Source organism: Chamaea fasciata, unplaced genomic scaffold (assembly GCF_029207755.1).
Source record: "Chamaea fasciata isolate MVZ Bird 193981 ecotype frontalis unplaced genomic scaffold, bChaFas1.0.hap1 SCAF_12, whole genome shotgun sequence".
Lineage (NCBI taxonomy): Eukaryota > Metazoa > Chordata > Aves > Passeriformes > Sylviidae > Chamaea > Chamaea fasciata.
The window spans coordinates 19554498-19574769 of NW_027094097.1; the positions used below are offsets into that span (position 1 = coordinate 19554498).

Below are 20272 nucleotides of genomic sequence, written 5' to 3' on the forward strand. Positions count from 1 at the left end.
TGGTGGGTACAGCCTGGGGTGGGATGTAGGAGATGCAAGGGCTGATTTGCACTCAGTTTTTCAGCCCTGACAACTGAAACTTGGCTGGATCCTCTTCTCCTGGTAATTTGAAAATAAGAAGATATCTTCTTTCTCATGCAACGCCTGAAGTCACTCCCAGGAGTGTTATTCGCATCCTGCCATCTGAGGGCAGGAGTATGTAATATGGGGCAGGAGTGGGAAGGGAAGGGAAGGGAAGGGAAGGGAAGGGAAGGGAAGGGAAGGGAAGGGAAGGGAAGGGAAGGGAAGGGAAGGGAAGGGAAGGGAAGGGAAGGGAAGGGAAGGGAAGGGAAGGGAAGGGAAGGGAAGGGAAGGGAAGGGAAGGGAAGGGAAGGGAAGGGAAGGGAAGGGAAGGGAAGGGAAGGGAAGGGAAGGGAAGGGAAGGGAAGGGAAGGGAAGGGAAGGGAAGGGAAGGGAAGGTAGTGCTGAAGTGTGGCCAGGGACTCCCTTAATTGGCAGCTTCTCTTTCTGGCAAAATTTCTGACAAAATAATAAAAAAAAACTCCTGTGCCTTGCCCACACCAAGCACCGATCCCCCAAGCCCCAGCAGAGACCTGCAGCAGTGCTGGCTCACCCTCGGGGCAGATGTGGGAGCTCGTACAGTAATCGGGCTCCGGGGCTGCTGGGGCCTTGTCTTTCCTTCTCTCTCCCCAAAGTCTCACATCCAGCACATAAACATTGCTGGCCCAAGGCTTCTCCATCAGCCACTAGTGATGTTCTCACTAGTGGTAATGGAGCAGGTCAGGCCCATAACTGCAGCAATAGGTCCTTAGTGAGCAGAACCTGAAGCAAGTTCATCAGCTGTCACTACTGACATGAATGAAATTCAGCTTGCCAGATGTTCTCTATATTTTTGTGTATGATAAGTTCAGCACCAAACTCCCCAGAACACCCTTTCTGTGGACAGATTGACCACCAGCAAAGCACTGAGGAACTTTTGTTTCCTCGGTGGGGCTGTGGAAGAGCACAAAGCCCAGCAACTTCTGGGCAGAAGCACATTTCACCTGAGCTGTCCCTGAGCATCAAAACACGGAGTCTTGTGTTTGTCAGGCAAGAACTGTTCGCCTGGTGACCAATCCTAATTGCTCCTGTTACATCCAAAGTGCACCAAGACATTTGCGTAATTATTTCCAACACATTCCACAGAGTTTGTCTGGTGAGCCAAGCAAACAGTTACCAGCCTGGATGACAACCCAGGGTCCCAGATTGCATTGCTGGTAAATACACAAAACCCTCCTGTTCTGCCTCCTCGATGTGCTCCTGCTAATGGTGCTTCATAGAGCTGGGATTGGATCCTTCAGATTGTAAATGGCATCCTCCTTTTGGGTCTTGTTTCCATGTCACTGTATTGCTCTAATCTGCATTTGCACTCTTTCAGAGTTTTGATTGCTCCTTTTTGTAGAGCAGCTTTCATTGAAATGCTGATGAAATGTGCTAATTCAGGATCTTTTCAAGGTAAAATAAACCAAAGAGCCACGCTGCAAATTCAACAGTAATTATTCCGTGGTCTTCAAGGGAAAGTTCCTTCTCCCTGTCTGATTCCTAGGCTGTAATCTCACAAGAGAGGTAGTGCCCTAACATTTGCATCTCTTGAGAGGAGGTTTATAGGTAGCAGGAAAAGAGAAATTCCTGAGGCAGTCAGTATCAAGTTATGCATGCAGATAGCTCTTAACTCTCTCTGTGCTTTTCACAAACCATTCTCTGATGGGATTGCTGGCAGTCAGAAGGCTGGATGCCGAGTATGGGGGGGATTAGGTCGTTTTATCCCACAGGATCTTCTGAGGGCTGGATCTCCTCAGAAGTGGGTCAGTAGCTGTTTCTGATCCTGGCTGTTCCGTCTGTCTTGGCTGTAGTTTGTTTGCTCCCTGCTTGCCCAAGTGAGCTGAAGTGACCTGCACTGCAGAAGGAATGTCATGGCCAGATGTCCCCCCAAGTCCTGATCTCTCTCTTTGTGTTGCAGTCCTTTCTCCGTGGTTCCAGCCGAAGGAATTCTGGGCCCTGGTCACACCATGCAGGTGACAGTGGGATTTCACCCGCTGACGAGCGGTGACCATTTCGGGTCCCTGGTGGCGCGCTGCACAGGTGAGTGCTGGGCAACGCACGGGACACAGGACAGTTCTCCACCATCACTCCCTGTTCATCCCCCTCAATTCCCTCTAGATGTACCTTCTCTGTTCCAGCTCTGCCCCAAAGAAAACTGAAGTAGTTGGTGTTTAAATGGTTGATAAAGTGGATCCCCCCTAACAGGGCTAAGATTTTTGGAATTCTGTTTTGCTGGGTGTTGCTGAGTGGAGGAAGGAGGAACCCTGATTCTCCACTACTGTGTGGCTACGCCTGGGTGAAGTTTTATTTTACTCCTGGGCAGTGCTGTATGTGAGCTGCGAGGTCTCCGTCAGACTCTCTCCAATGCAGTGTATTTCTTGCACACCTCTGTCCTGTATGCCGCTTTTCCACTGGCTTGTCACAGACCCTTTTACTATGTTGCCCTCTACGCATCTATGTAGTTTTTGCCTAATAACATCTTCAGGCCCTCAAGTTCCTGTATGGTGACAAATCAAGACAAATTTTTCCTCGTCCCCATTTCCCAGGCCGTTCATGCTGTTGCAAACCTCTCTCATCTCCCATTTGATTTCTAGACTGAGGAATCCCATTCAGTCTTCGTATAGAAGCTGCTCTGTACTTATTAATCTTTCCTTGTCCTTTTTTATTTAATCTGAAATGCTCCATCTTGGTTTTTGAGATCAGAACAATATAAAATATTGCAAGACTGATGGGGCTGTGGGTTTGGACAGGGAGATGACGGTGATGATTTTTATGGTGTTCATTTTGTAGTGGTTTGTCATATTGCAAAGCCAGGCTGGTTGTGTTTCCTCTCCTGTGTCCCCTCCTGCTGTGGGCTGTCACTTCACCTGTTCCTCTGGGTCTCCTTTTTCTGCCCACATGCCCCCAGGCATATTTGCTTGTCAGCAACAAGGGATCCAAGGGATCAGGAGAGGCAGGAGTCTCGTGGGATGCGCAGGGGAGACCTCGGCAAGCCAGGATTGACCAGGGCTCCTCAGTGTCACCTGAAGGACTTTGATGCAGAAATCCCAGTGATCTGAGTGGGTCACCTGAGCACATCTGACAAATCCCACTGTACATACTGTCACCTTGGGGCCAAATCTCTACAAACACTCTCAGAAATAAGGTGGTTAAGGAGGTGCCCAGGACATCCTCACGCCGTACACACAGAGCTGTCAGGACGTGCTAAATGTACTGATCCATGGAACTGCTAATACATTTAAAAGCTATGACACTTTCTTCCGTGACCTGTGGTTTGCTTTGTTCCTTGTGCTTCCATCAGCAACTGAGCTAGCTGAGCAAAGACTCTGCTTTGTTCCAGGTGAAGAAAGTTTCTTCACACTCCTTCGCGCAGAAGCTGCAGATGTCAACATTGGGTTGAGCACATATTCTGTGAAGGTTGAGAAGACTTTCATCACCACAGCAAGCCACACAAGCATGTTCATCAGGAACAGGAGTAACATCACAGCCCACTTCCAGTGGAAGATGTTTCCTACTGAGGAAGCCGACAATGAAGAGAAGAGGAGGTTGGTTTGAAAGATACGTTTCAGTGAGATACATGGCCCAAGACTGAAACTAGTGCATGGCCTCAGGGGGGTGTTGGTGATTTTGAATGGTTTAGGCCAAGTAAACCATCCCTGGCATTAGGGTGCGTGTCCCTGGGCTTCAGGAGCTCAGCACAGCAATCCAGTTCCATTTATACTCCAACCAAGGATGGCATTTTGGGAAGGAAAGGTTGATTGCAATGACTGGATTTCCTCAAGTTCTAATTGGGCTTTTGCCTCCCTAATCTTCTTCCTACATGACCTGGCAACATCCTTCAACGTTTCCTGAGTTGCCAGCCCCTCTTTGCAAAGGCGATACGCCCTCTTTTTTCCCCTTAGTTCCTTCCAAATCTCCTTGCCCATCCAGGCTCGTTGTCCTCCCTGTCAGCTCACCTTTCAGCACACAGGGACAGTCTGTTCCTGTGCCTTCGAGACTTCTTTCTTGTAGTATGTCCATCCTTCCTGGACCCTTTTGTTTGTAAAGGCTGTTTCCCAAGGTCCTCTCCAAAACAGTCTCTTGGACAGGCCGAAGGCTGCCTTCCAGAAGACCAGAGTGGAAGTTTTGTTGATGCCCCTCCTTGTTTCACTGATTGTTGAAAACTCTGTTATTTCACAGTCACTGTACCCCCAGACAGTGGTGAACAGATGAAGTTCATTTAGTTCTTAGGGAATCTCCTGGTGATATCCAGTACCTGGATCCCAGGGAGGCAGCAGGCTTCCCTGTGGAACGGATCCGCTCGATATACAGGGCCCTCATTTCCCCTTAGAAGGGATTCACTTACTACCACTACCCTTCTTTTCTTCGTAATACTTGAGGCTGGGATCTGTCTGGCAGAAAAAGTGCAGCTGTCTCCAGACAGAATTTTCTCTTTTAGTGTCATCTGTCTGAGCCTCTGGATCCAGGGCCTCATACCTGTTCTGTCAGGGTGCAGTGATGGGGGTCAGGACAGGATTTCATTACCTCCTCAGCAGAAGCCCATCCCCATTCCCCACTGTCTCCTAGGTCTTCTCCTTCTGCCTGATCACAAGAAGGGCAGGGCTCCTCTGACTCCTGCTGAGCTTCTCTCGGGCTTGGAAGGGTGTAACTCCAGCAGTTTATTTTTGTTTCGCTCTCCCTAATGCTCCTCAGCCTTTCCACTTCTTCCTTACCTTCTGCCACTAGACAGAGCAGATCATTCACCTGCTCACACTGCACGCAGGTGTCTTTCACATTATCCTCTGATATTAACACCAGGCTCAGACCCTCCCTGCAGCCAGGGGCCTGGACAGCTGTGTCCTTCCTGGGGGGTTCTGTTTGAGATAGTACACTCTTGCTGGCGGCAGCAGCAGCAATGACTTTTGATCATTTGTAAACTTGCTGGGGAAAAAAAAAAAAGGCAGAAAGATGAAAGAAAAAAAAAGGCAAGCACCTCAAAACCAACCAAAAGACACAGCCCGCTACACAAGGAGGGTGGGTGGCTGCAGCCTTTCTGCTCGGCCTGCTTGTGTGAACTGCCACGCAAAAATGAAAAAATGCTGTGCAAACTGCCAGCCCAAACTGCTGTGCCAAAACTGCCGTGCCAAAACTGCCGTGCCAAAAGTGCCATGCCCAAACTGCTGTCCCCAAACTGCTGTGCCCAAACTGCTGTGCCAGAACTGCCACGGCAAGCGCCTGTTTGCTGCGGGCCAGGTCGCTTGCACTCCCCAGAGCCATTTTAAATCACCTGCAAAGGAACAGGAGGTCGACCCTCACCCGCTTGAATGGATGGCAAGAGGGTCCTTTAGTGCCCTGGGCTTCTTGGTTCTCCACTGTTCTCTGTCTACTTACACAGTGTCTGACTTCCATACGAGCTCTGTATGTTAAAAGAAAATCCCATGACCTTCTCTGGCTATTTCCCTGGGCTGTTTATTTCCATTTTTTCTTACTTGCCTGCCTCAGCCTGGATCCCAGGTGATCCACTTTCCCCTCAGAAGAAACTGGGTTTTCTTTAAGTAAACTTCAACCTGGTTTTGGTTTTGTGGATTTTTTCCAATTACATTTGTTTTCAGGCCAGTTTGTGTCCTAGACTGTCACCAGGACATTTTGTTTTTCCTTACTTCCAGTCTTAGGGATGGTGTTAGCTCTAAGGCCAACTCTCCTGCTGTCAGAGATGCTTTTGAGATCTCAGAGCAGAGAGGACTTTTTTTTATGAGAGGAGCCAGTGCAGGATCCTTTCACTCTCTGGCCATTCTACTACCATGCACTGGGATGGGACCCAAAAAGCTCTGGATCCTGAAAAGATGATCTCTCCAGGAGTTTGCTCTCTCCCTCCTGCACCACGAAGTCCCTTCCCCTCTCACAGCCTCTGTTTTCATGCATATAAAACCTTGGATATCACTGAAGGGATGCGGTGCCTGAATTCATCAATTTCCTTTGGAAGTGCTCTGGGATGCTCTTGTGAAAGGCAGAGTAGGGAACAGGGCAGGTCCAAAATGGAAGAAGCAAAGAGCGATGCTGGTAACACGTAACCACAACCCAGCTTCGTCTCCCTTTCCCAGGGAAGTCCTGCAGTGGGTGCTCCGTGATCTTTATCTGCCTCCCCCGAGCAGCTCAGTGGTAGGAAAAGCCAGCTGAGGTGGCTGGTGGATTCTCGCTCAGTGTTGGCAGAGGCTTTGAGGCAGGAGATTCTCTTGAGGGATGCTGGCTTTCCAAAGCTCTCCTGAGCTTGCAAGTGTGGAGTAAAGCTACCTGCTGAGCTTGTGCACAACAAGTTATCTTCTGATCCGATTGGGACCCTCGTGGCTTGGGGTCAGCCCTTGCTGGGGAGCTGCCGCTCCTCCCCAAGTGCTTTGCTCTCCCACACTTCCGCTTCTCTCTGCAAATATATTAAATGACCTGCTGGCTTTTTCTCTCCCTGTGGCTGCAGGCAGTGTGATTTGCTGGAGCCACCACCAAAGGTCTGGATGGAAGACTTCGTGGAGGAGAAAAAAATAAAGAAGGTGAAGGGCTTTTGTGAAAATCGCACTGCCCTCCTGAGCAAAAAGGTCCAGGAGGAGAAGGCAAAGGTGCAAGAAGACCCCCTGCTGTTCTCCAATGACTTTTTTTCCATTGAGCCAATGGTGAGTGATAGCTGAGAACCTCATTTTCCTCTTCTTCCTCCTCCTCCTCCTCCTCCTCCTCCTCCTCCTCCTCTTCCTCCTCCCGCCCACCCTACCCCCGCCCCTTCCCCCGGGTGCGGTCACTCAGCAGGTCCTCAGCTGGCTCGGTGTGCTCAGAGGGAGGACATGGAGTTTCTGGTGCGGCTGCAGAGCTCACTGCTGAAAGTATTTCTGCCCTGCAGGCTCAAGGCAGGGCTGGGAGCCTGACAAAGCTGAGCTCTGCTGCCAGGGCTCGAGCTCAGGGCACTCCGTGTCCTTGAAGTGTCCACAGGGAGCAGTTTTTGTAGGTAGGGGCTCCCCCGACACGTGCTGCTGCGTGGGGTTCAGCGCAGGGTGTTGGAGCACTGCCAGTTCATGTATCGACACGAAGCATGCAAGGGTTCGCTGGGAAAAGGAGGCCAAATTCAGCCCAAGGTTAATCATAGAAATGCCTGTCCCTTCCTCTAACCACGACTCGCACTGTTTGTGAGTCTCCCAGTGTCGTCTGTGAGCCTGGACACAAGGGTGGGAGGTTATAATGGGCATTTTGAGTTCTCTTGCACACGGGGACAGTAAACCTTTTCTTCTTCTGTTTATGCAAGCAAACGCCCATGTCCTCCCATCAGCCAGAGCCCTGATTCTGAGTATTGGCATTGTGAGAGATGATGAATGCCTGGTGTCTGCACAGTGCAAAATGCCTTCTCATCCTGGAGTAAATCCTAGAATAATCCCAACCTCTGCTTTCTTTCAAAAAAGGTTAAACTAATATTTTTATTTCCAAGGAAGGGGATCGTGTTCTTGGTTACTCCTATGGCCCATCTAAGGCCAAGAGCCACCAGTGCACAATGGCAGTTAGATACCACTGTAGCTGACTGCAGCATGATGAGACCAGGAGCTTGTGTCAGAGCAGCAGGAACATTGTGGAGAGTGGGGGCTGATCAGCTGAGCATTGAGAGCGCCCAGTGGTGTGTTGAGCTGGGTTTAGAGTGTTTCCTTGGGCTCCTTATGTTGTTTACTCATCACTGATGCTCTAAAGAAAGGCTTAGAGGAGTGGTTGAAAACAAGAAGTGTGAAGTTTGAAGATAAATCTTTTTCTGTCTCTTTCTGTTTCAGGAGGGAGAGATTGGGCCACGTTGTTCGGCTGAAATCAAGGTGACCTTTAAACCCCTGGAAGCACTGAAGTATCAGAGTGTGGCCTACTGTGACATCTCAGGTACTGCTCCTTTGCCCTGCTTCTCTCACCCACAGTGAAGCCATGGAGCAAGCCCGAGCCCACTGGGCTCCCATGTAACTGCTGGGAAGAGTTCCTGGTCAGCAGGGCAGTGCTGGCACATCCCCAGTGTCCCTGCAGCTTCCAGGGAGTCTCCCATGCAAGGCCAGGGCTCGGAACACCTGTGTCTGGATTGCTGATCCCAGAACAACCCAGGCAGTGCAGGGAGATGTTTTCATGGCACGGCTTTGCCAGCATTTCCTCAAAGGCCAAGGAGCTGCAGAGCAGAACAGCTTTAGTGAACAAGCACTAAGCCCCTCTAGACCACTGACCTCCAGGATGGGTCCATTTGACGTGGATCCATCATCAGGCAGTCGGAGCTGAGTTAGAAATGTGCTCCCTGAGCCTGGATCACCTCCAGACACCACCAGGCCAGCGGAGGCGGAGCCCCGCTGAGCCCAGGGTGTTGGTAGAAGGACCACCCTTGGCCAGCACCTGCTTCTCTCCCTGTGTGGGAATTGTCACCTTGCAGCTCTCAGTCTGTGCAAACAGAACACAGTGCCGAGTGTCAGAAGTGGAGGACAGCAGTCCTGTGCTGCTGGGCCAGGTGGTTTGGCAGTTGTTGCCTGGCAGTTTGCCAGGTAGCAATTGCCAAATCTTTGTGAGCTTTGTGCCTTCACTGAATGGATTTCAAAGCTCCTCTAAGTGCATGGGGAGGAAACCCTAGAGTCATAGTACGTTAAGGATGGAACGGACCTCAAAGACTGTCTAGTGCCAAGGCCCCTGCCATGGGCAGGGACACCTCCCACTAGACCAGGTAGCTCCAAGCCCCATCCAGCCTGGCTTTGAACACTTTCAGGGCTGGAAGCTCCACAACTCCCCTGGGGAACCTACTCCAGTGTCTCACCACCTCACAGTAAAAAAATTCTTCTTAATATCTAACCTAAATTTCCTTTCTTTCAATTTATACCTATTACTCCTTGGCCTGTCACTACAGGACACCAGAGATGTTTTAAACTCAGCAAACTGGTGGCTAAAATTGGAAACCAGCCCAAGGAATGGGTTAGAAATTGCAAGTCAGCCCCAGGGGATATCTCCTGAGGGAAGAGAAGGGTCCATATCTTCTGCTGCAGCATCAAGAGCTGGTTGCATGCAGCTCAGAATCAGGGACTAGCATTGAGGCAGCCTGGAAAATCCAGTAGAACAGAGGGAATTATTGTACTGAAATGGACATCTCTCCCCAGGCCGTGAGAGCAGGCTGGCCCTGCGCCTCAGAGGGGAAGGCTGCGGACCCTTGGTTGAACTCAGCTGTGATACCCTGAACCTCGGGGAAGTTTTTGTCAAAACCGCCCACACGCATGAGGTGAGCACCAGGGGTTGGGATGGATCCTGATGGCTCCTGAGGCAGCAGCAAGCCTGGTGGACCTGTGGAATTCCTGGCAACCTGGGCAGTTGTGAGCAGGGAATATCTGATGTACTGGTCAAATCTGGGCGGGGGGGGGGGGGGGGGGCGGTCAGAAAGATGTGTCTGTTGTTCATGAAGCCCCAGTCCCTTCTTTTGGGCAGCCTTCCCTAGGGATCAGCTGGGAGGCTTCCTGCAAAACAACCCCTTTTGACCCAACACTGGGTCAAAAAGCTGTTCAGAGGCTTTTGTGGCAGCACCAGACACAAGGCACCTTTGTACTGGGCTGTTCGGAAGCAGCTGGGACAAACTGGCTACATTTGAGCTTCAGTCCACCGCAAACAATTTTCAGTCAAGTGTCTCCTGCTCATTCCTGGAAGTCACAGGAAAGCCATCCAGCCTCCTGGCTCAGTGCAGGCCCTTGCAAAGGGCTTGAGGATTCTTCCCCTTGCTGTCCAATCCCTCACCACACTTCAGGCTTGGTGCATCTCTGGCTCTAGGAAGAGAAAAGTGTTCCTGGGAATAAAGCAAGAGATTTTTCTACCTATTTGCCTCCCCCCTATTGGGGGTCAAGTTTGCAAAAGAAAAAGAGAGAGCAACTGAAAGAGGCAGAAAACGAGGCACTACATCATGCCAGACACTTTCAGAAGTTTGGCTGTAGAAGAGAAAGACACGTTGAGTTTTCTTACCAAAAGATGGCGCTGTCTGTACATTTTGATGTTGATGCCTCCTTCTCAGTGTATTGTTTTCACGGTATGGGAAAAGGTAAATGCGTAGATACGGTACTGCTGGAGCTGTGCTGACTGGGGCAGCAGCAGCTCTGTGGTGATTCACTACGCAGCTGCAATCACCCCACGTTGCTCTCAGGGCCAGGTCTGAATGAGCTTGGTGCTACTGACCAGAGGTGGACTGCTCTGTGTCCGTGGGGTAACCCCAGGGTGACTCCAGTTATGTGGAGTTATGTGAGCTTCGCATGAAAACCCAAAGGCAGAACTTGTCCTGTTGTATGTTTTTGACTTCTGCCGTCCAGCAGCACAAAGCATCTTCTGCCTTTTCTGGGTGTTAATTGCGCCATTAGAAAATAACTCCCAAGAAGGGAAGATTTCACGTGTACTTGCATTTTGTTTTCTTGCTGCTGCAGGTGAAACTGATGAACAAAGGAGTTGTTGATGCTCCCTTCACCTATATCCCTTCAAACACGAAAGTGGGCTGCTGCTTCAAGTTTGTACCCGAGGAGGGCCTCATTGCACCAGGTGGGATCCAGACTATTCAGATCTCCTTGGATGCCGCCGTGTTGGGGCGGTTTGAGGAACCATTCCAGTTCCGTGTGGCTGGATCTCCTACGCCTGTGATCCTGACCATCGAGTAAGGACTCTGGGAGCTTACTCTGGGTGGGCACATCTGTAGCTGTCTCTGGGACATCTCTCACCTACCTCATTTTGGGGCCAGGCAGAGAAAAAAGATGTTTCCTGAGGTCTCAATCTCTGCTCTGATCCTGGCATTGCCTTAGTGTGGGGCTGCCTGCTGCCCCGTGTGGTACCCGGGAGCTGGAATGACTCCTCCCTGCAGGGATCTCCCTCTGCCTTGGGCCATGGCAGGCAGTGGCATGGATCAGCTTTGGGCAGTAGCTGCTCTGGGATGTCCCCCCTGAACACCCAGCAAGGCCCCCAGGGCTTTGGAGATGGGCCAGCCTGGGTGATTCTCCACCAGCAGCAGTGTTTTTAAAAACTTCTGTTAATAATCCATCCCAAAGGGGCAGCAGCAGCCTCAGCTCACCTCTCATGGCCATGCATGAAGACAGGCTGTGCTCCGAGCTCCTGTGCAGAGTGCTCTGCTACCTCCTTTCCACAGCCAGGAAAAGCCTGATGTGGGAGACAGGGAGCTGTGCAGCAGGAACCGTCCCAAGGACATGGGCTTCATCCCATGATCCTGGCCCTGCAGAAGGGAGAAGGGGTGATGATGGGGGAGGCAGAGCTCAGTCCTCAGGACCACAGCAGCATGAGGGCTTGTCCCTGCTAGCCTGAGGCGTGTGCTGGTAGGATAACGTAGTGTAAGCAGGAAAGCTGATGCTGGCTGCTCTGGAGCTTTGGAGCTAGGCTGCTGCTGTTGGGAGGCACTGGATCAGGGCAATAAAGAAATGAAAGCAATCTGCAGTTGATTATACCAATAAGATAAGGGAGATGGATTAAAAAGAACATGTAACGTATTACCTAGCAAGAGAAAAGTGTTGACTAGGTCTGCCCATAGTAGAGAAACGATTGCACCGGCTTTGCTTTTGGAGGAAAAGTGCTGCTATTTTTATTTTGGAAATCAAGAGGGAACCTTTCACCATCAAATAATTGATTCTCCTCTGTCCCTCCCCCAAACTGGTCATGCATGGGATGTTATTCCATAAGCAGCTTCCTCCTTGAGCAAGAGAAGGTGTTTCTTGTTGAGATGTGTAGAGCGGAGCCAGGGGCAGTCCTGTGAACACAGTAGAAGACACAGTTCACTGGTCCTTGACTTTTAACCAAAAGGCAGGGTGCGCATTGATTGGTGTCAACCATGAAATAAACTCGTGTTGGGCAGCTTCAGGTGCTGCCTTCAGTGGATGTTGGTGACTTTTAGTGCCTGTCTGCTGAGTTCAAGGACAGGGGAGGAGGTGTGGTAGATTCAGGACACCCATGTTTGGTTGTTTAAGCTATTGCTCCTGGCTGTGCCAGCTGGTGCACTAGTGACAGGCTGGTCCTTTCCTCTAGGATTCATCTGTCCACTGTGTAGAACTGTTAATGCTCTTTTTAGAGGATGTTTGGGGCTCCCCTGGCTTCCTGTCTCAAAACTCTGTCTGTAATGATTGTGTGGGTCAAAATCTCCTAAGAAAGCTCCTCCATGGGAACACCAGTTACAGCCAAGTAGCAAAGCAGGGAACCTGTGGCGGGAAAGGCTGGTTACAGAAGTTTGTGGGGACACCTTTATGTCCATCCCATTACAGATGGGGAATCTGAGGCACGGAGCCACGTCTGGGTGGGTGTTCAGGGTCCCTCATGGGACCACCGGCAACTTGGGGGCTTTTCCTGCCTGCCCTGCGTCCAAAGCCCCATCAGTGGCTGTGGGCTGCTGGCCTCTTGGCTTTAGCTGCCTCCTGTGCACATGGACGCTGTGCTGAGCACATGGTGGTGCGTTGATTTGAAACGCACGATGCCCCCGACACCAGGTTTTATGCCCCCAAGCCACGACAGCCGGCGGCTTTGCAATTCCCTTTAACGTAACCATTTCCTTCTGTGTCCCTGTCATCGCAGGGGGTGTGTCGTCGGGCCGACTTTACACTTCGACACCGATGAGCTCGACTTCGGTGACATCTCCTTTGGTGAGTGTTCCCTGCGCTGGGACGCAGCGGGAGGGATCTGTGTGCTCCAAAATGGAGCACTTGAACGTAAAAGCATCCAGCACTCCTCATGTTCTGCCACAACAGCCTCTTCAGGGTGTGAACTGCAGGTGCCTCAGGTAGCATTTTGCCATTGTGGGATCAAATAGAACCAAGTATTTTCTGGTGTCTCCGTCCTGGTTTAAAAGACAGATTGTGCCAAGGAAGGTGGCAATCTTCATGGAATGGAATGATGACCCTCCTCTCTCCAAATTACTATACCTTTGAAATTACAGGGCTTCCAGGCAAAAATATGGAAAAGGAATAACAGTTCTTTACTAGAGTATATCAGGATAGCACAGACAACAATGCAATGCCAGAAGTTTCCAACCCGCCAAGTCCCGTTTTCCCCTTTGGTGTAGTTATGATCACAGGCTGGAGGAGCTGTGGGCTCTGGCAGGGCAGTGATTCCCTCCCAGCCGGCACGGGCAGGGAGGGAAGGAGGAAATCGCTGCTTTTGCAAACTACGGGCAGCAGGAGATGTGGGCACTGGCAATCGGGAGCAGGCAGAAGCGGGGACGGCGGGCAGGTTCGATCACGGTGCTGAGCCCGGCGTCAAGCGCACGACGTCCCGCAGCAGCACGCTGCCGACCTTCCCGAGCCCCGCGCGGAAGGACGGGAAGGTCTGCCCCCTGCAAACCTCGGCTCCCACTTCACAACCGCCCGCGGCATCACGGCACAGCTCCCAAAGAGCCCCGGACGGAAAAGCCCACCCGCACAGCCGAGACCCCCCAAACCCCCTGTATCTCCCTTCCCGGACCGAGGCCAAAATTCACTACGAAACCTAAACTCGTAACAATGAAGTTGTTGAACGTTTTAAGAAAACGAATTGCCTTTCCTGAGCTGCTTCTTCGCCACCCTGCATCACCACTGAGGCATTTGTTAAGTTGCCTTTTGAATAAATGAAACAAGAAAGGCAACAGGTAGAAACGCATTCCTAAGGTCTCTTCAGCTGAAGGCAGCTGCTGTATCTTTGCTTCTGTTTAACTGTTGTTGACTGTTGTCTGCATGTGGTGACCTCAGTCTCATTTGAGGTTTTGACATCTGTGTTTGTCCCTTTTGTGCTTCTCTTGCCTCCCTGCTGGAGTCCCTGCTGGAGCCGGCAGTGATTACTGTTGATGGGCACAGAGAAGCTCTGGGCTGCGCCTGCAGTTGTTTTTTTCCCCCATCTGTGTTCAAATGACTCTTGGTGAGCAGGCCTGGGGAGAAGTCTCCTCCCCACAGAGCTGGCCAGCCAGTCCACTGCAGAGCGGGTTGTGGCTGGTGTCCGGGCTCTGCAGGACATCCCCACCATGCGTGGCAGTGTCTCTGGCTTTCCAATATGGAAAGCAAATCTCAGAGTTAAGGTGGGGTAAACCCTTGCAGGCAGCAATCACAGTGAGTAGTATGGGTGCGATGTCCCCACTTGTTGGGTCAAGGCTCGGGTTTGCCTCCAGCTGAGTGGGCTCTGAGCTGTCACATGCCCAGTCTGTTTGGCCCAAACCAAAAGACGCCTTAAGAATTCTGCAGAGAGAAACTGTGTTAGGGTGCTTTGCATCACGTTCTGGTTCCTGATTCCATCCTCACTTTGTTTTGCTGTAGCTTCTTCTCAATGACGACTCACTGTTTATATATCTTGAAAAGGGTAGGAGTGTTGGCAGACTTAACAGGGAATTTTACAGTTTGAATTTTCAGAGGAAATGCTCGGTCTGGGTGCACAGTCATCGGTGAGAAATGCCTGGTGCTGGTTTGGGGCAGGTGAGGGAGCTTCTCCCCATCAGAAAGAGAGAAGCTTGCAGTGTTGAGCAGGGCTAAGAGCAGGCATTTTCAAGGCTGCAGTCTGGAATCAGTGTTAAAGGGAACTAAGTGACGACTAATTCCTCTTGCAGCTTCTCAGTAATCTGTAGTTCAGATAATAAAGAGCCAAACTCCAATCACGCTTTCACCCTACCAGGGTATTCCCACCAGGAGTCACGACATAACTGGTGCCTAAACGGATATTTGTGTCCTTTTCCTAGGCTTTCCCTGCACCAAGACCTGTCGCCTCACTAACACCTCGCGGGTGCCCGTGACGTTCAAGCTCCGTGTGCCGGACGATGGCACTCAGCCTGCTGTTAGCAGCTTTGAGCAAATACTCAGCGACAGTGACCCCTCCTGGAGGGAGGGAATTCATTTTTCTGTGAAGCCACGGGAGTTTACAATGAATCCCAGCGAGAGGACCCTCCAATCCCAGGAACACCAGGACATCGAGGTATGGGAAGAGTCCGGCCATACACACTTCAGCAGCGGGTCTGAAGCTTCACGGGAGTGTGGGAGGGCTTTAGCTCTGATGCCAGCTCTGATCATCGTGTGAGCGAGGATCTGCACTGGCGTGGGGCCTCTGTGAGCTGGGTTACTCGGGACGTTCCTGAAGGAGCACTGATTTGTTTCCAAAATCACAAGCTGAGATCATGTACCATATGGTCAAGTACTGAAGGCATTTTGGTGTTTTTGAGAGCAATGTCTTCGATTGCAAGTGGGCAGAGGAAGGACGAGGACCAAAGGTGGCTGTTAGAGAGATGTCATTATATAAAGCAGTTTGCTTTTCTTCTTGGTCTCATTTCTCCTGTCCTGGGGAGTAGAATGATTTGTGTTCACTGCAGGGATCTCCAGTGAAGGCAAAAAACTCTGCGGCCATGAACTGCCCAGCACCTGCTGGCCCACGCTTTGCCTTCAGCTTCCCGCTGTAAAGCTGAACTCATTCTGTTCAAGTCAGGAGATTTCCTCTGCATTTATGTCATTGTAGTCAGATGAAAATTTGCCCCTTAATTTGAATACGGTGCTGCACAGAGCTTTAGTCTAATGTTTTCATTTAGCTGACCTATGCCCCGATAGCAAGGTGTGCTTAACAAATCTGGTATTTGCCAGACGGCTTCTGTTACTCTTAGAGACTGTGCTCTCCACATGGAGCGGCAGAAGAATTAGGGCAAAATCCTCCCTTTTCTTACCACAAAAACTGGAGGACATCACACGTGAGTCGTGAGCTTTTGTAAGGAAGAATTTACTGCTCTTCTCTTCCACCAGGTGACCCTGTGTTCCAACACTGTGACGGAATACAACCGGAAATTGCTGGTGGACCTGGAGTGGTTTGGCAAGGGAGTGGCATCACTGATCATCAAGGCCAGGTACCAGCACTTCCCTGGCCTCCCCCAGCGCACTGCCTTGCACAGGGTGTGCTGGCTGCAGCTCCCAAGGAGACGTGTTGTTTAATGACCTCATGTTCTGCCCAGCTGGACATGAGAACAGCAGTGCTTGAAAAGCAGCCTGTGGTGAAAAGGAGCCCTGCTGACAGCCCAGCGTGGTCCTGGGTTGTTTTGTAAAGGGACCAGGAATGATATCATTTATTGACCTGGTGCTTGAGGTGAAGCAAATTTCCCAAGGGCCTCCTCGCCTTCTTCCTGCAAGAGGTGGAGTTGTGCTGGGTTGCAACCAGCCCGCGTTGGCTTGGGGCACACCAAGCAGTCTGCTGAGGGTCAGGGTCTGGTTCTGTTAACGAGGGCACGTGACAGTGGGGAAGTGGCTCACAGCAAGAGAGGTGAGGGCAGGATCTTCAGAGGGGAAATCAGTCCTTGATGTGGCAGGTCAGCTCTATTTTTTCCCCTTCTGTCTGCTTCCTGTTTTGAGCTTTGATGTTCTCAGGCTTAAAGCAAAAGTTGTTCTTGCTCCAGCAGAATTCCAGGCTGCTGTGCTGCTCTAGGTGTCAGTTTAATGACAAGAGGGATGCAGTTCCCTGGTGCTGTTCCCACTCCCAGGCAGAGCCATCTCGTCAGTGCCTGGGCTGCCATGTTTTAAAAGCAAGTGCAATTGGGGACAGTCAGTGTTTGGACCTGTGGAGTGGAGGACCAGGGGAGTTGTAGGAACTGGGAGGGAGTGATCTCCCACTCTGTGGGGCAGGTGATGTCTCATGCCCTCCAAGGCTGGGGCAAACAGCTGAGTTCTCAGGCAGGGAAACAGCACCATGGGAGAGAAGGGAGTCATTTTTACTGAGATACTAGAGTCGTGTGTTCCTGGAGCCTTAATGAGCACTGATCCCTGTTGGGAAGGCTCCCCCAGAGCTCCTGGATCACTGGGACTGTTCCAGGAGTTCTTGCAAACCTTCTTGAGTAAAGGAGGGGCTGAGGCAGCTGTGGGACCAAGTGCTCTGCCTGGGGCACTTGGCAGCCTCTGGGTGCTGCCTCTCAGGTTTTGCCCCTCCTCAACAAGACGTTTGAGTGGGAAGACTTTGCAGGCAATTTTTCACCATAGGGCTGTTAAATGTGTATTTGACAGTGACAAATGTGTTGTGCTCCATTTCACAGTCTTTGGGGGTAAATGTTCTCCATTCTCTCAGTATCTCTGATTCCCTTGGGGTCATCTCTTTGCCCAGATGTTTCGTTCCTGAGCTGCAAGTGTACCCCCAAAACCGCGGATTCCATGAGTGCGACCTGAAGGTGCCATTCGAGAGGAAGTTCTTCATTTGGAATAACACCCACCTTCCTGGCTGCTACGGGCTTATTCCCCAGGTTTGGCATCGCATCCACCTCCTCCTGTCAAATATTACTGTGGAGATTATTAGGGGGGAAAAGGGTTGGGATGAGACCTTGGTGGTTTCTATTCAGTCTTAAAGATCTGCTGAGAACAGGATCCTACCTGAATGTAAACTTTAGGATGCAGTTTAATCTCTTGAGGAAAGAGCTTACGTTCTAGTCTTCAGGGTGTTTTCTTGTGGGAGATCTTTGAGGGTTGTGAAAAGCTGCTGCATCCACAGACACCAGTGCCTGTGCTGGCAGCCTCCTTGCAGAACCCCCTGAGAATGCTAAGCCTACAATTCTTGCACCTTGTTTGTGCCTTTTACCTTTGTCCTGGGGATTTTTAAAAATGTGTGTAAGTTGCTGTTGGGATGGATGTTGAGGAGTTTAAAGTTTCTTCAGAGGTCCCTCTGAAGCTGGATTTGATTCTGTCCCTTCTAGGAACCCGAGGAGGACTCTCCTGTGCTCTACTCCAGCCCCAGACCCTGTGGGATTGTCCAGCCTCGGAGCACTGCAGAGATTCCAGTTATGGCTGAAATCCAAACATTGGGCAAGCATTGCACCGATGTTTGTATCGGCGTGTTTGGGGACGCAAGAAACCCACTGGTGAGTGCAAGGGGAGGTGTGTGCCTTTGTGCAACTGGTCCTGGCAGGGTGCACAGTGTGCGGGGATTCTTCCGGGGAAAAGAGGCACAGGCTGCTGTGGAGAAGGACAGCAGGGACTGGTGGCATAAACAGCTCGTGCCTTATAGGTGGCAATGTCAGTGTCTGACCCAGAAGGTAGTTCATCTAAGCTGGAATTGAGGATCATTTTAATTACTCTTTAAAATGCTATTAACTTTGGAAACACCTTTTTTAAAATGTTACCTCTCAGCACAAAAGAGGATGTCAGAAGATTTCTGGGAACCTTGAGCTTTCTGTAGAAGAAAGGAAAGCTGGCATTTGAAGAGTAGTTGCAAGGATTTAAACTACATTCAAACATGGAAATGGTGATGCCAAATTCCCTGGATGGCACCAAACATCTGAACCTGGGCCATTGTGGCACTGCATGTAAACCAGTCAACAGGGAGGACAGGCAGTGCAGGCTGTGCCAGGGAGCCTGAAGTTTGACTAAACACTTGCTTTCAACTATCAGGCTGCTTACCTAAAGAGAAGGGTTTCTCCCCACCAGAATAACCAGTTGTTTAACTGTCAGCCTGATCTTAACTAGAGATTTCTTGCAAAGCTTCTACCTTTGGACCAATAATTTGTAGTTTGAAAGTTTCTCTTTACTTAATCCTTTTCAATTTGGAGGTGAATACATAAGTTTGGTTTTTTTTCCCCCCAAAATCCCAGGATTTCAGCTGGAAAATGGTAGCTGTCCCTAAAGAAATAACTTGAGCTGGGTTGAGCTGTTTAAGCCTTTTTAGGTTTCCCTGTTCGGGTTTGATTTTTTTTTTTTTTTAATCTTTCTTGCCTGCTTTCTGTAACAGAGAACAGAACTACAGAGCTTTGGACGGCCGTCAGCAGTCTACATAAGTCCAAGGCTGATAGAGTTCGGCAGGATCCCAGTGCTAAGGCCTAATTCACAAGCTTTTGGCCTCTTCAACGAAGGTCTCATCGATTTAGACTTCAGGCTAGAGATTGTAAGTATCTGTGGGGCTGTTTTCCAGGGAAATTGACTGGTTGACCTTACAAGCAGCCATGACTTGGTTTTTATATGCATCGGCCTGTGTGAGAGGAAGCGAGATACTCCAAGATTCCATCTGGGTGAGGCAAAAGGAACCTGGCTCTGGAGTGGTTTTAGCTGGGGCACTCCTCAGTGAAATCAGGTGCAGAGATGTTGGAGCAGAAATTCGTCTGGATTGTGTTGACAAGTTCTCCCATAATTTTATGGAAGGTCTTTAGCTGTGTGTGTCACGGTTTTTGAGCTCTGAGATCAAGAGAAACCTGTGGTCCTTTGCTCCTCGGAGAGCATGGGTTTCCCTGTGCTTTCCCTGTGCCATCTACATTTGCTTTGTGCCAAACTGCTGTTCATGGTAGAGAAGAGGGTGTGAGGTCTGTCCTCAGACTGCTGGTGGGGAGGCAATTTTCACACCTGCTGTGGGTCAGGCCAGTTGGGCTGTCCACACAAAGACATGTGTGGGGGTTGTGCACCCCCCCAGCCTGTGGTCTCTGTGCCTTTGAAGAGCATCTTTGGGGACCGGCTGCAGAGAATGGCTGTTTAATATGTGCAGGCTGCATAGGGCAGAGGAGCTGGGGCTGCTCCCCTGGCAGGGAGAGCAGGGCTGCTGCAGCCAGGAAGGGCTTGTAGGCTGGGCCTGGGGCTGGGTGGGATGTCTGCTGGAGGGGGAGATCTCTGAGGGGCTTGAGGTTTGCTCTTCTCCATGCTGGGTGTGTTGAACTTGGAACTGGTTAAAACCTGATCCTGTGGACTTGTTTGTGTCTGTGGATAAAGCATCAGGCCATGTGGGAAGGTCCAGCCACAGCCTCCTGAGCCAAGGAGGAGGGGCATGAATTTTCCTCTTGCTGCTTTTCCTGCAGTTTGGGGGATAGATGTAACCTTAAAGTGAGGGATTTTTCCAGGACAGCTTTCTCTAACTACACAATGAAATTCTGCCTTCCACCTCTTCAGGGAGCAATGCACCTTGTCTGGGTGGGCCTGGTGTGTAAAGGATGGGCTTCACGTGCTCGTTCCAGGGCTGGACCTGCAGAGCTGTGTCTGTACAGCTGTGCTGGTGCGGGGCCTTTCCTCCCTCCTTTGGGCAGCTTCCAGCTCTCTTGGCCAATCTGTGAAGCCCATGAGAAACCAGAGGACACGAGTTCTTAGGAAGAGTGGGCCATGCCCACTGAGCACGTGTCATCCAGTTTTCCCTCTGCTTCCTTCTTTCCTGCTCTGCCATAACCATTTAGAGGTGACTTTTCCAAAGCAGAAGGCCCTGGGGCACCTCTCTACAGCGGATGATCAGTGGGAAGTGAGGGCCTCGGTCCTTTAGGGGACGTTGAAAAGCA

The 20272-nt window shown here is 50.7% G+C and overlaps 1 protein-coding gene across 1 annotated transcript in view; it reads left to right on the forward strand.

The window, feature by feature from the left end:
• LOC136296085 (hydrocephalus-inducing protein homolog) overlaps positions 1 to 20272 on the forward strand; it is a 72697-nt gene that overhangs the window by 9392 nt on the left and 43033 nt on the right. The window contains exons 6-17 of the mRNA XM_066194908.1: positions 2000 to 2121; positions 3422 to 3626; positions 6530 to 6722; positions 7854 to 7953; positions 9195 to 9313; positions 10494 to 10717; positions 12631 to 12698; positions 14753 to 14985; positions 15798 to 15898; positions 17140 to 17275; positions 17723 to 17887; positions 18754 to 18906. Coding sequence (XP_066051005.1) covers positions 2000 to 2121; positions 3422 to 3626; positions 6530 to 6722; positions 7854 to 7953; positions 9195 to 9313; positions 10494 to 10717; positions 12631 to 12698; positions 14753 to 14985; positions 15798 to 15898; positions 17140 to 17275; positions 17723 to 17887; positions 18754 to 18906 — 1819 coding nt within the window. The remainder of the gene's footprint in view (positions 1 to 1999; positions 2122 to 3421; positions 3627 to 6529; positions 6723 to 7853; positions 7954 to 9194; positions 9314 to 10493; positions 10718 to 12630; positions 12699 to 14752; positions 14986 to 15797; positions 15899 to 17139; positions 17276 to 17722; positions 17888 to 18753; positions 18907 to 20272) is intronic.